At 36.4% G+C, this 12,903-nt stretch overlaps 1 protein-coding gene and 1 long non-coding RNA gene across 3 annotated transcripts in view; one reads left to right on the forward strand and one right to left on the reverse strand.

The window, feature by feature from the left end:
• The window catches only part of LOC145664391 (uncharacterized), a 225,148-nt gene that overhangs the window by 23,967 nt on the left and 188,278 nt on the right, over positions 1–12,903 (forward strand). The window lies entirely within an intron of this gene.
• The window catches only part of LOC145664390 (melanization protease 1-like), a 266,717-nt gene continuing 257,455 nt past the window's right edge, over positions 3,642–12,903 (reverse strand). For both annotated transcript variants that reach the window (XM_081731054.1, XM_081731053.1), the window contains exon 7: positions 3,642–4,146. In XM_081731054.1, the coding sequence (XP_081587180.1) occupies positions 3,827–4,146 (320 nt within the window). In that variant the 3' untranslated portion in view covers positions 3,642–3,826. The remainder of the gene's footprint in view (positions 4,147–12,903) is intronic.

Raw genomic sequence — 12,903 nt, forward strand, 5'->3', positions numbered from 1 at the left:
CATGACATGGTGAATGAGAGCACTTTTGTGGGAGAAAAACTACTGTGAAAATGAAGTGGAGTTAAATAACAAATTGAAGCATTACTCTTATACTGGCAATGCTGTTTAATGCTAAGAAGTACAAGAATAAAAACTGTGTGACGAAACAATACAAATTCTTTACTTTCTTAACAAAAACTGTGTGCGTAAACAATACATATTCTTTATCTTCTTACATGGCTTCGTCCTATTCTTCATTGTTGTGGTCAGTCTTTAAGTTTAAGAGATTGTGACAAGGAGGTATAAAATTCAGTATACCCAACATATCCTTTTTCTTGGATGTTGTGATGGATCTTCCATCAGGGTATGCTGTTTAGAATTCATGCTGAATCAGTTGTTGTGATGGGCGCCCAGCTCTGCTTCCTCAGGCATGACCTTTCCGCAAGTCAAGGTTCTAGAATTCAGCCATGTCGTTCAGTTGTTCTTTGTAGAGGATTGATAGTCCGTACGTCTTATCATACTTGATATGGCGCATTTTCAGCCAGTTGATTTCACTGCCACTACGATTCTTTTTACGTTTTGTGACAAAGTATTGGAGGCTCTTCATATTCAGAAAACCGACAGATTGTATTTTATATACGTCAAATTTATTCACTCTTCGGGATTCCGTCATCACGTTGTACCAATCACTCGATACTTACATTGTTCTCTTTCGACTGCTTTTTTCAACACATCTAAAATCACCATCGTTTGATAAATATGAATCCCTGAGACCAAATACTTTTGTTCAATGGTTTCCACACTATTGTCGTTAGGCAGGACATAACGCAGAAGTGCTAGGGCTACATTCAGATTTCGATTTTGGCTAGTATTTGAATCTGACCAAATCACAATATGTCGGACAGTTGGGTTAGAAATCAACACCTTCTTAAAGTGAACAAACAAACACGAAGCAATTTCCAGTGCAATAGTTTCACCCCAACAGTAGAAATATACCTTGTTCTTCTCCATGTCATGAATGTCAAAATTGTAAACATATCAATTTCTCTTGTAGTACGCATCACTGACTGTCAATATTGCGAATGGAAAAGCCTTCTGAAGATCCATGGATATCACGTACGTTTCAGGATTTGTAGCAGAAACATCACGCTTCATATATTCACGGGCTCTCTCAGCTTTTATTAGATCTACCTCATGATTTGTGTCCAGTGCAGATGTTTCTTCCACCATGAGAATTGCATCCTTTTTTCTTGATTTTGTACATGTCACAAAGCTTGCACGTATCTTTTCGCGGTTGCTGGAAGTGTAAGGTGAATTGAGTATTAAAAATGTGCTGATAATAACTTTCTTCACAGCTCCCTATGCACAACCTTCCTGATACAATTCGTACATTTTCTGGATGTTCAGAAGATGACTCAAGTATTTCCTGTTTGTGTTATCACGTTGAGTGTAGTGAGATTCAGTAAAAGGGAAACTGTTTATATGCTGTTTAATGAAACTTATTTTATCTGGATCCAAATTTCGTGGATTAGGCTTGCGTCCTCGCAAATCCTCACCAAGAACTTTGCCTTCTCGATATTTCTTCAAAGCTCGAGGCGATCTGCCTTCACTTACTGCAAGTGTGTGAAGAAAATATTGTATGCATAATTCCACAGTCTTTGAGTCCACATTTACGTGAAATTTGTTAACAACAGTATTAGAAGGTCGGCTACCATCAGGTACGTCATGTCTAGTAACAGGTACAACCCGAACGAGCCCAAAAAGATGTGCATTTTGCTGTCCGAAGTCACACATTTGCCAAAACGTTTCGAACAATGTCTTAAGGTCATCTGAAATCTTCTGCGAACACCCCTTGAGGCACAAGCAATCTATATTTCAAAATACCTTTGGCATTATGAGTTTACCAGAACGATCTTTGTATGCTACATCACTGTTTCGCTTTTTTCGCGACCTGCTGTTAATCGCCTTGACCATAACGACGCTTCTTCGCTCTTGGAACCGCATCAACCTCATCCATATTTCACACTACCAAAAGCACACAACAAGAAAATCACAATGTTTCGCACACGACACCAAACTCAGACCAGGAATAACAATAAAAAGACCCCAGTAGCGTGGTCTAGCATTAGGCGGGAGATCCGGGACTTATACAGTTGAGCGCCAAGCCGATTAGCTGCTTCGTTTGGCCGACAAACAACGAGCGCCATCTGTGAGCGGAATAATGAACTAGAAGTCACACCGCTTGGCGGATAAATGTAGTTGCCCGCCTAGATATGATATGTGGTGTTAGTCCATTTTTCAATCTTTGTGACTGAAACCACTTTTCAGCCAACCCACCCATATGTCAATTGAAGCGGTTAGAGGATAAAGGTGTTATGTAACAAATTGTACATTTTGGGAAAATTGACTTCCACAACTATGTCAGTTAACATACATCCTTCATCATTTCCAAATCTCTTCACTGGAACGAGGACTCACTAAATAATGTGTTATGTGGCATGACTAACATATAACACTCCCATGAACCACCAGAATTCAACATTTTGAAAAAAGTAACATAACACCTTTATCCTCTAAGCGCTTCAATTTATAGTGACAACATACGTACATTTAAAACCAGAAAACCAAAGTCGGTATGGTATACGATCACTGTTATCATAGGGTGAAACGTATTTTTTTGTTAACAGTGCAGGAAGTACTTACCTTCCAAAAGAGCTTTCGTACTTTATTCTACTATCACGTTTACCTTCATAATTTCTTTCTAAAGAAATCCTCAAGAAAATTGATCATGTGTTCTAACAGTAGTAATAAAGAATAACTTGTTGCGTATTGTCTATGAAACGAAACCAACTGTATAAAATTAGCTTCATTAGCTCCTTTGTACTGTAGTGGTCGAGTTTACACAGTTGGACTTGGGATAACGTAATTCAGTTTGCATCTGTAGTTACATACTCCCAAGATTCAATGTTCTTGTAAAATATTTAAGCGGTATTAAAATATTTACGTTATACCAAAATATCCTTGTTTATTTTCATTTTTCTCATGTTATTCAGAGAGATAGTAAGACAAAATACGTGTATTTCTAGCAATGCTGACACATATCAAATTATCCCTCTCTTCCTAGGATGAACCATGAACTGAGATTCTGAACTGCTTAGAAATCATATATTACACCTTTAATGAATCGACCGAGTATTTACTGGTTTGAAAGATGTATATGTTGATAAAAGTAGACCCAATATGAAGTATTCATTGCTATTGCACGACTTGAAATGTGATAATTGTATAGCATAAATTACACGGAAAGATGAGTATAAAATATTGGTAATAGTAGGTGTGTTAAATAATTTACATAATATTACAAAACTTCCGAATTCATTTAATAACGAATTCATCCAATTGCTTACAAGTATTCTTCTCTCAGAATATTTTGTAAAAAAAATAATCCTATTCAATTACAAGATTTGTTTTAACGTTGTTTAACAAAGAGATAATTGGATCCCAAGTACATCCACCGAGGTACACAAACAAACACACACAGTAGACTATAAACAAACTGGATGAAACTTAAAACTAGTATGACGTATATTACTTCATGAAGTGATCAATGAATATACGATAAAAGGAATGAAACACTGTCTTTAAAAACAAATGATGGCAAAGAATTTTATACAGCTTTATTCTAAGATTCCCAATAAAAGTTTGTCACATTGGATGAGGGACCAATTATTACATTATTCTTCTCTACCAATTACATATTTTTATAGAGAATAGGAAAAAATGGGGGAAGAATGAGTTAACTAAAATGTTCGCTAAAGAAAACAATAAACTTAACGTAATATTAATTTTATGGTTCCATTCTATCTAAAAGCCATTTCATATAGCATCTTATTCTAGTATACACTCCCGGTACACCGTCTGTTCCACAATTTTTAGCTCCAAACGATACAACGCCATGAAGATAGTACCGAGGAGGACCCTCCAATGCTTCTGGTTTCATCAATGGCCCTCCGCTGTCACCACCACATGAATCTTGGTTAACGACTCCGCCCACACACATTTGTGTTGATTTTATAGTTGCGTGGCCCTGAAATTCTCTCTCGCAAACGGAGTTATTTGCAATTGGTAGAGAAACATACATAAGAACGTTGCTCGTCTTTCTAGTTGCTGGAATGAAACAAACAAACACATATAAAGTAGCTTTATAAAAGAAACTAGTAGTGAAACATACAGTAAGCAAGAAAATTTGGAACAACGTTCAGTTTTAGGAACATGATTTAAGATAATGAATTACGTGGGGCGAATGTAAGTCAATCATATATCGTACGATATATTGACCGAAATGTTCTGGAGATGCAATTGTTATTATCGTTTCAAATTAGCTACGGAATGCTAGACGTAGTTCAGTTTAATTTTTCGAAGTACCTTTCAGAACATTTCAGTTGTCCTTGAATGCAGATCGTTACAGTCCTGAACTCCGCGAAATGCACTGCAAACTTGTCTGCAAGTATCTAGCAATGGACAACACACATGCTGTTATGTTGGATGGCAATACTCGTCTATGTGATCCACAAAGAACGGTGAAGGTGTGCCACGTGCTGCAGTAAGGAATCCTTCCTCACCATCGTATTTCTCCGATATCTCTCTTACTGATGACGACCTTTTCCAGCCTTCTGATGATCTGGCAGTGCAACGTCTGGTTGAGAACTTCCTAGCACGACCTACCTCAGACTTCTTTCATCACGGAATCCATTACTGTCTGAGCGAGTACAAGAGTTCGTGTTCATGCAGACAGCGGCAAGTTTGGTTAACCAAACATTGTAGTTTCATTTTCTAGAAACGACGCTCTTGGGGCAAGTATGAAATTTGCATCAACCTTATAGACGTTTCTTATTAGGCATCTATTTATACCTGTATCCACAAACACGAAAAGAGAGTATGCATCTATGCACCTAAAGCTCATTTGCAGATCTTTGTGTGCGTGAGCCATCCGATTTTTACCAAACTTAGCACGACACTAGGTCTTTATTTTCTTAGTGCGATTGCGAAATATTTTCCTATACAGACTCTTGGTTTGCAAGTCACATCCTCACCATCAAAGTTGGGGCTCGAACTTACTCAAATTTTCGAACGAAAAAAGAAAACGAAACAAGAAAAGAAAACTAAAAATAAAGGAAGAAAAATACAGAAAAGAAACTCACTAACTGCTTTTTACAACAAAGTATTTGGAACAAACCTGTGAAATGTTAATATGAGATTCTGATTAAATGCATTGGATACTAATAATACAGATTTACTCAAATCAATGGAGAAAGATTTTTTCCATAATCACAGAAACTCATTACTAGTTAAATTATTTCTTCAACCTTTACTTTCTTCAGTTTTTACTGTCAGTTCTACGGTTAGGAAGAAATATATAGTTGTTGATAATTCTAGAGTCAATTTTGATTTGAAATACGAAAAAAATATCTCGGTGCTCAAGCAGTATATAAACCAAGTTTTATTTAAAAAGCCACAAAATGACGTAATCCGACCTAAAATTAACAATACTTATTTTATACTATTTACCTTCTCAGTATTGAACTTGAGAATAATTTAGAACTTGATACCAACATTAACAAGCTATACTCCAATTTACTCTTTCTTGAAAAAAGATTTTTGTAGATTATTTTAAACTGAAATTCCATTTTAATGACTGTGATATATTTTGTTAGAATCTATAGAATTCTGTGTTACATTTCTCATAAAAACCTTACATGATTTTCTAAGTAGTAAATAGGGCCTCTATTATAACAACTTCTACGTCATACAAGTATTTTCTGGCGAAGACAGTGCATTCCTTTCCAAGCTAAAATCATATTTATAATTTTTCTTCATTTTGTGGTAAGAGAAAAGTGAATTTGTCAAGGAATAATGAACAATGGAATTTATTTTTCTTATTTGCGTCGAAATCACAGATGCACTTGTTATCTGTTGACGACAATGTATCAGCACCATTATTTCCTGTCCCCAGATTCCTAAGAAACCTATTTTTGAAAAAAAAATACTAGCTATCCACCGGTTAAAGGGTTACGCCAGTTAAATTGAAAAAGAAGAGGGTAGCTTGTGGGTAAAAGGTAAATGCAGTTGATCGAATAGTGTATTCTTTATTTATTAGTTGTTTCTATAATAAACGAACAAAAATATGTTTATATAAGAGGTAAGTGTAGAAATAAATACAAATATAAATAGTAGGCATTATAGAATTATACTATAATCAAAAGGATGAGGTATTAGCTGTAGTATGATAATGCTATTGATGTTAATAATGAGATTAAGGTTGGCATACCCTTTGAGCTGATTCCTTTCGGCAGTAAAGAGGAGGAAAGCTTAACAATGTGTACTTATGAGATCATATGAAAGAAATTATAACTTTAATCATAAAATGAGGGGAAAATATGAAAGGAAGGTATGTAGATAGGACATCACAACACGAGAGATGCGCTAGTGGATGGACAAGCTTATCTTCCGGTGTTTGGGGTGGCCCAGAACCATCAGAAAACAGTGGTAACCGTGTTTCAACAAACGGACAACTGTGCAACATAAGATGGAAATATGATAAATGAATGATAGTCGGCTTTATGAATAGCAACTCTGAATTACGAGATGATCGGGAGGCATAGTGTAATGATATAAAGAAAATAGAAAGGTAAGTGAAATATAATGAAGGGATAATTAGACATGTACTATATCAAAGTTTATTGTATCTAACAAGGGCCTGTCGTTTTTCGAATCGTTTATTGATCTACTTGAGTCGGGGTGTTTCGAAGTTGTATACAATCTGGGGAAAGGTCAAAAGTTCGTAGAGTTCATCTGTGTGGCCAGGTGGTTTAGTGCGAAACGCAATACATAATGCGTGACGCTCAAGAATTTAATGTAATAAATTCTCGTAATAAAAAACAGATACTTTAATCCCAACTACAATCCCATATGTTAACGCTGGCCGTAAAAAAAGGAAAAAAGTTTGTACGTGTTTATCACTATAGATGGTTTTAGGTCGCAAGTTGTGCCAGTCTATTGTAGGCTTTAGTAACGACTGTTTTTAAAGGAAAACACCAAGTAAGGTGTTTATCGGTGGTGAAGAAAAGATATTTAGCGTAATTAACAGGCTTCAGAGGAGGTACGTTGGAAGCGTTTCAAATAAGAAGAAAGAAATTTTGTGTTATATATGAATTGATCTTGAGTTCCAATGCTTGCGCCACCTGAGGAAGTAATTAATAACAGATTGAATAGTACTCTTAATTTGCTGTAGTTTACCCCAATGCAAGGAAGGCCATGTCGTCTGCTTATTGGAAAAAAATGTATATTGGCGTAAATCTGCAACATATATAACACAAAATCTTTCTTATAAAATGAGAAAGAGCTGAACCCTGTGTCACATTTAAATGTTAAAAAAAAACGGGATGGGAAAGAGTACTATTGATAGAGATATAGGCCAATCTCCAAGAAAGAAAATCAAAAATAAAGCGGAAGTATGCAATAAAAAGTTTAAAATGCAGCAATACAGCAACTACAGTTTGGGCCCAAAATTTATCGAATGTTTTCTCAAGATCGAACTGTACTAAGCAGAATGCTTTGAAAATATTGTAATGATCTTTCATTATAGTGAACATTCTTAAGAATTGATCCTTGATATAGTACTTTGAACGAAAACCTGCTTGCTGATTTGGGAGAAGTATGTTAACAGAGAGGTGTTGATGAAACCTGGGACAAGAATTCTTTCGATATTTATTGGATTGATCTGCAAGAAGTGGCACTATTTACAGGTTTGTCTGGTATTGAAACAATATAACTTTTGACGCTTTCCAGTATGACGAAATGTATCTTTTTCTGTGTGAAAATTTAAAAATAAGAGCTAAGAAGTACATATAGGTTCTTCTTTGATATGGCGGTATGTGTTTGCATCTATCGCTGGGGAAGTATTGAGTTCCCGTTCTATGGAGGTTTGGATTCCGACTGCAGTGATAAAAGCTGCAAGTGGATGGATACCTGAACGAGAGTGAGATTTGTTTGGTTGAAGGTGGAGTAGTTTAAAATTATCTTTATCTGCTGGATGAGCTTTCAGGTTCAATAAATGGTAAAGGAAAAATATCGTTCGTTAATATAAGACAAAAGCGTCAGCTTTAACTTTATCGGTATAAAGAGCTTCATCATCATAAGGTACTGGATATGGTGTAAATGTCTTTTTACTGTCAGGGTGTTGAAACTTTTCCTAATTTTCCTGGAGTGAGTACTGTCTAAAAACTTATTCCATGCGTCTACCCAGCGGGGTTGCTTATGTGCTCGTATATAATTACAATTGGCCCTTCAAAGTTGTGAATGAAGCTTCAGAAAACATTGATAATCTCGAAGTTCTCTGGAATGACGAATAAATGGAAGGTAATGTGGGAGAAGCTTAGGGCGCTGAAGGTAAATTGTTGACTTAGGAACATGTCGATAAGCGGATCCATGGATAGAAGTGGTGACAACGTCAAGCGCTTGATATTTTTTCCTGTACTGGATAGTTCTAAGTTGTGAAGTTTGTGTTCAAGAGAAATAAGACATGCTTCTCAGTGTGCTTTATCAAGTCGTATGACTTGAGGTGGTGCAATAGAATGAGAAATTTTAAAATTCGGAATGTGATAGAAAGTTTGTTTGGAAGGAAACCACTGCCCGTAGGATCTGAAATGTGCACTGAACATCGATCAATGAGATTGTGAGAGAGTATGACTATATCTGAAGTAGTGTTGGAATTTATCGAGTTGGTTTCGGTAGTTGTAGGATAGTACTTGTAGTCTGCGTAGTGGTTAAGTGCTAGAATTGGCGTTTTTGAGCGTAAGAGCGGTTGTGAAAATTGATGCCAGGCATTGTAGCGAACATTTGAAAATTGTTATAAATATATTGGAGAAAATCATGAGGAAACTCATGACCAGGTCGAATGTAGGTTGATGAGAGTTACATCGAGGTTGGAAACGAAGACCATATTAATCAGGTTTTCAGATAGGTATGTATGGCGAGTAGAAAGTACGATATTGTAAACTTCGAAGGAAATCAACAGTTACACCACTATTGGCTCTACGAGCTGGAATGGTACTCCCCTGTCGAAGTAAATGCTAGTTAGAAACTTCGTACAACGTGTATCCATAAAGTGAGATTCATTAAGGAAGAAGACATTTGTATGTTTCCCCAAAGAGAAGTTGTTCAAACAAAGTCCGATGTACTTGTAAGGAGCTGATATTCGCAAACAAGAAATTAATAACATTGTGTCAGAAAATTCAATGGTAGTCAGATGTAAGGGATCAATTTGACAGTTGAATCTGTTGGAAAAGATGTCTTTGAAAATGAAAACTGTTTTGAAGTACCGTGGCGAGAAAAGAAAGAAATTAATAAGAAATTGTTGGTAAACTGAATCTAGCATATTGGTAGTATTGTCTCTGTAGGTTTCTGTACCATATAATTTTTATAGCGCGTAACAGTACAAGCACTTCTGATTTGTTCGGTCCACAACGTGGACATGCTTTGCACATGCAACTAAAAATCGGATGAGCATCTTCACAGTTACTACATGCCGTTGGGTTGTTGAGGTTTGGGCAGGTACTGCCTAAGGTATCAAGAATTTCGACTGTGTATTGTGATATGAGATTGGAAGAGAAGATAACTAGATCAGGTAAAGCATTTGATATTGGGGGCGTAGCGTTTGGAAGATAAATTATTAGGACCGTGATATTGGTTATGATGAAGTTTTGTAAAGTTGTTCGGTGTTTAACTCTCGGCTTGAAGCATAGTACATCCTTGTATACAACAGCAGCGAAAGGAATGCAAAAAAATCAAAGCTATGACGAGAGGATGCAATTAGTTTATTTTGCAATTTATGAAAATGATTGGTGTTTCCGGAAACGTCATTTTTGCTGTAAGGATGATTTGATAAAGTGTATGGGGTTGGGTGAACAGGTGTATGTAGGACAATGTTAAGAAAATAAGATGTTGATCTATGGAAGGGGTTATTTCAGTAGATAGGTTGCGTCAATGTCTGTGCCGAAAGTCTTAGCGAAACTTTTGATTTCAGAACGTTCTTGAGCTGGTTCCGGCTTTACCTTGTACTTGTAACGTTATGAATTGAAATCTTTGAGTTTTACGTTCCACGGTTATGCCGGGTAGACTAAAGAAGACGGTGATGAAGAGAAATTAATGAAATGGTGGAATGAGGAAAGTGAGAGGTAACGTGAGAACTCTGAGGAAACCCATGCACACGGTGTTTGTCCACCAGAAAGTTTACTTGGCGAGAGTTGGGATCGAACCAGGGACCCCATGCACCAAACGTGAACGCTTTACCATTGAGTCACCGCGGCTCCACTTGTAACGTTATGTTGCGTAGAGTTCGTTACAGGTGGGGCATTCCGATGACTATTGGAGAACGCTGCAAGTGTGTGTATCATGTTGACCGGCAAATTAATCACATTTAATTGTATTTTTGCAATCACTGGTAAGATAAGAGTTATAAATTTGGCAACGTTCGCAGTGTATCGGCTTTGGTTGCTGAAGATCGTGAAGGCTTTACTTGATGCATACAATTGTAGATAGAAATACGATTCCAAAAGCTGATCGATGGTGGCTTGATGTGCAGAAAGTATTTGGATCGTATATGTAGAATTTCAATCGTTGTGAATCCTAAGAACTTTGTGAATAGTGTGACATGCGAAGTTAAGTTCTTCCGTAATTTATTCATTTGCATAAGAAGAGTCAAGCCCACAAATGACAGAGAGCATTGTTGGACGTCTAGGGGATGAAGGCTATTTGCGACTAAATATGGTGAGAAACTGGAGTTGAGGAATGTAGGTTCAGAAGTTTTTCAGAATAATCGCATTCTTAGTGTAGATGATTTACGAGATAGAAGAATGTGGCAAATATTTAAAAAACTTTATCGCTACCATCTTAGCAGTATTAACCTTCGTGTCAAAGTTGGTAAGCAGCATAGCGTGAACTGGAGTTGAAGAATCGTCAGTATGAGATGTTCCGATGTCCAGATTTCGATCAGATTTCGATGCTGTAGATGAACCCACATCATGATTCTTAGCCGGATGAATTACTTCGTTCGGTCGACGTAGCTGGTACTCTTGTCTGACGCTTGCGGCGATGTAGTTCTGAAAGAGGCGTTAGAAGCTGCCGATAGGATCGATTGCCGTTAGTGAGACTTGGTCTTACTGAAGCGGGTTGATATTTGGTGCTTTCGTAGCCGCATCTTCGTGCTAGTCGCATCTTCGATGGGCCAATTATTAGTTTAGGGAGACCTTGATACGCGCCTTTAGCCTTGCGACCAGTAACTGAGGGTGGGTCCACCAATAGAAAATCCGTCCGTGGGCTGCTGCCCTAAAGTGTGGGTGCATCAGTGTCTGCGTAAGCGTTATAATGTAATGTGTTGACTAATAAAAGGTTTGACTACTCTTCTGGATAGTGTTTAAGGTGGGACTGCTCTCTGTCAAACTTGCAGTACTGTTCAGGCGTGGCAAGATAAGTCTGACAAAACGCTAGTCAACAGTATGGCGAAGAGAGAAAATCGAGGATATGGAACAAGAAGGAAAAACCAAAACTCTTCACCGATTTATAGATGACACTTCAGAGATTTAACGATACAAAGCTTCGGAAACATAGAGTACCAATTCACAATATACAGAATATTAATTCAATTTCAGACGTTTAAGAAAGTGATGTAGAGTACAGTAATATCATTGTTACTAATTAACATTTTGTTTCTATGAATCATTATGTCTTATTAATATTTTGGTATTTGGTAATTCAGTGGGATATTATTAAAGTGAGATTGATACATTTTTCTTACTTTGTGCGAATGTAATAATCAGTGGTACATCCAAAATTATAGATATTCATTAAAAACATTATTCCTAGGATCATGTCTATCTTCCGAGATGAACTTCCCATATTAGGGTTACATAAACACTCGTATCCTTGATAAGATTACTTTAATAACACTACTGTCAAGCTTGCAAAAAGTTCCACTCCAATGGAAAGAAAGAATTCTGTAATTTCTCGGTGTATCCTGAAAAAATACTCAATAAGTAGTTTAGTTCGTGAATTACCTTCCTCGAGACAGCAGTGAACTTGCTGTTCTTGTGTTACTTATATTAAAAGTCCAAGTATTTCTACCATGGAGACTGCATTGGATTGACTGTCATGTTTTATATGTATTGCAATTATAGTATTTTACAGAAAAAATTACATTATATTTTGAAAAGTGGAATTATCTTTTCAAGAACGTATTCGGCCGGTTGCACAGTGTTCGTTTAACTTTTAGTTGAGATAAGACGAACTTAAACCAAGTGAGAGATTTAAGTCATATTCTGTTGGCGATCATTTTTCAAGTTTAGCTTTGTTAAATAGGTGTTCTTAGAGATCTCAACAACTCAGCGAGAAATTTTCAACTTCGATACAATTTTTATTTTAGTTTGTATGCTGTGATTAGTGCCTGTGGTATAATAACTGAAATTAAATACTATAGCTGAAATTGATTATGTTAAATGTCTTGTAGAAGGCAAGAACTAGAATTCTTGTTTTTAAAAAACAGGAAAAATAAAAATAGAGCACTTTAATGCTTTCTCGAACATAAAGAAGATAGTTAGTTCCCTACAGAAGGAAGTCCACTTGTTTCTGCACATGAAAATTACGAAGGCAAAATTTTTGTACAAGACCACAGAGCAGAAAATGGATGTGTAGCTGGAGGAGATTGACATGTAATAAGAAATCAACAGATATTCTGTTCTGTTTTAAAAGATACTATAATAACTGAGAAACAGGTAACTTCTAAAGTATCCATTCAATTTATTGATGTGTCTGCGGTCCTTATAGATTTAAGAACACTTTTATAAATGTTTCAATACGAAATTTTGTACA

The sequence above is a fragment of the Thermobia domestica genome, chromosome 11 (assembly GCF_964235325.1).
Source record: "Thermobia domestica chromosome 11, izTheDome1.hap1.1, whole genome shotgun sequence".
Classification (NCBI taxonomy): domain Eukaryota; kingdom Metazoa; phylum Arthropoda; class Insecta; order Zygentoma; family Lepismatidae; genus Thermobia; species Thermobia domestica.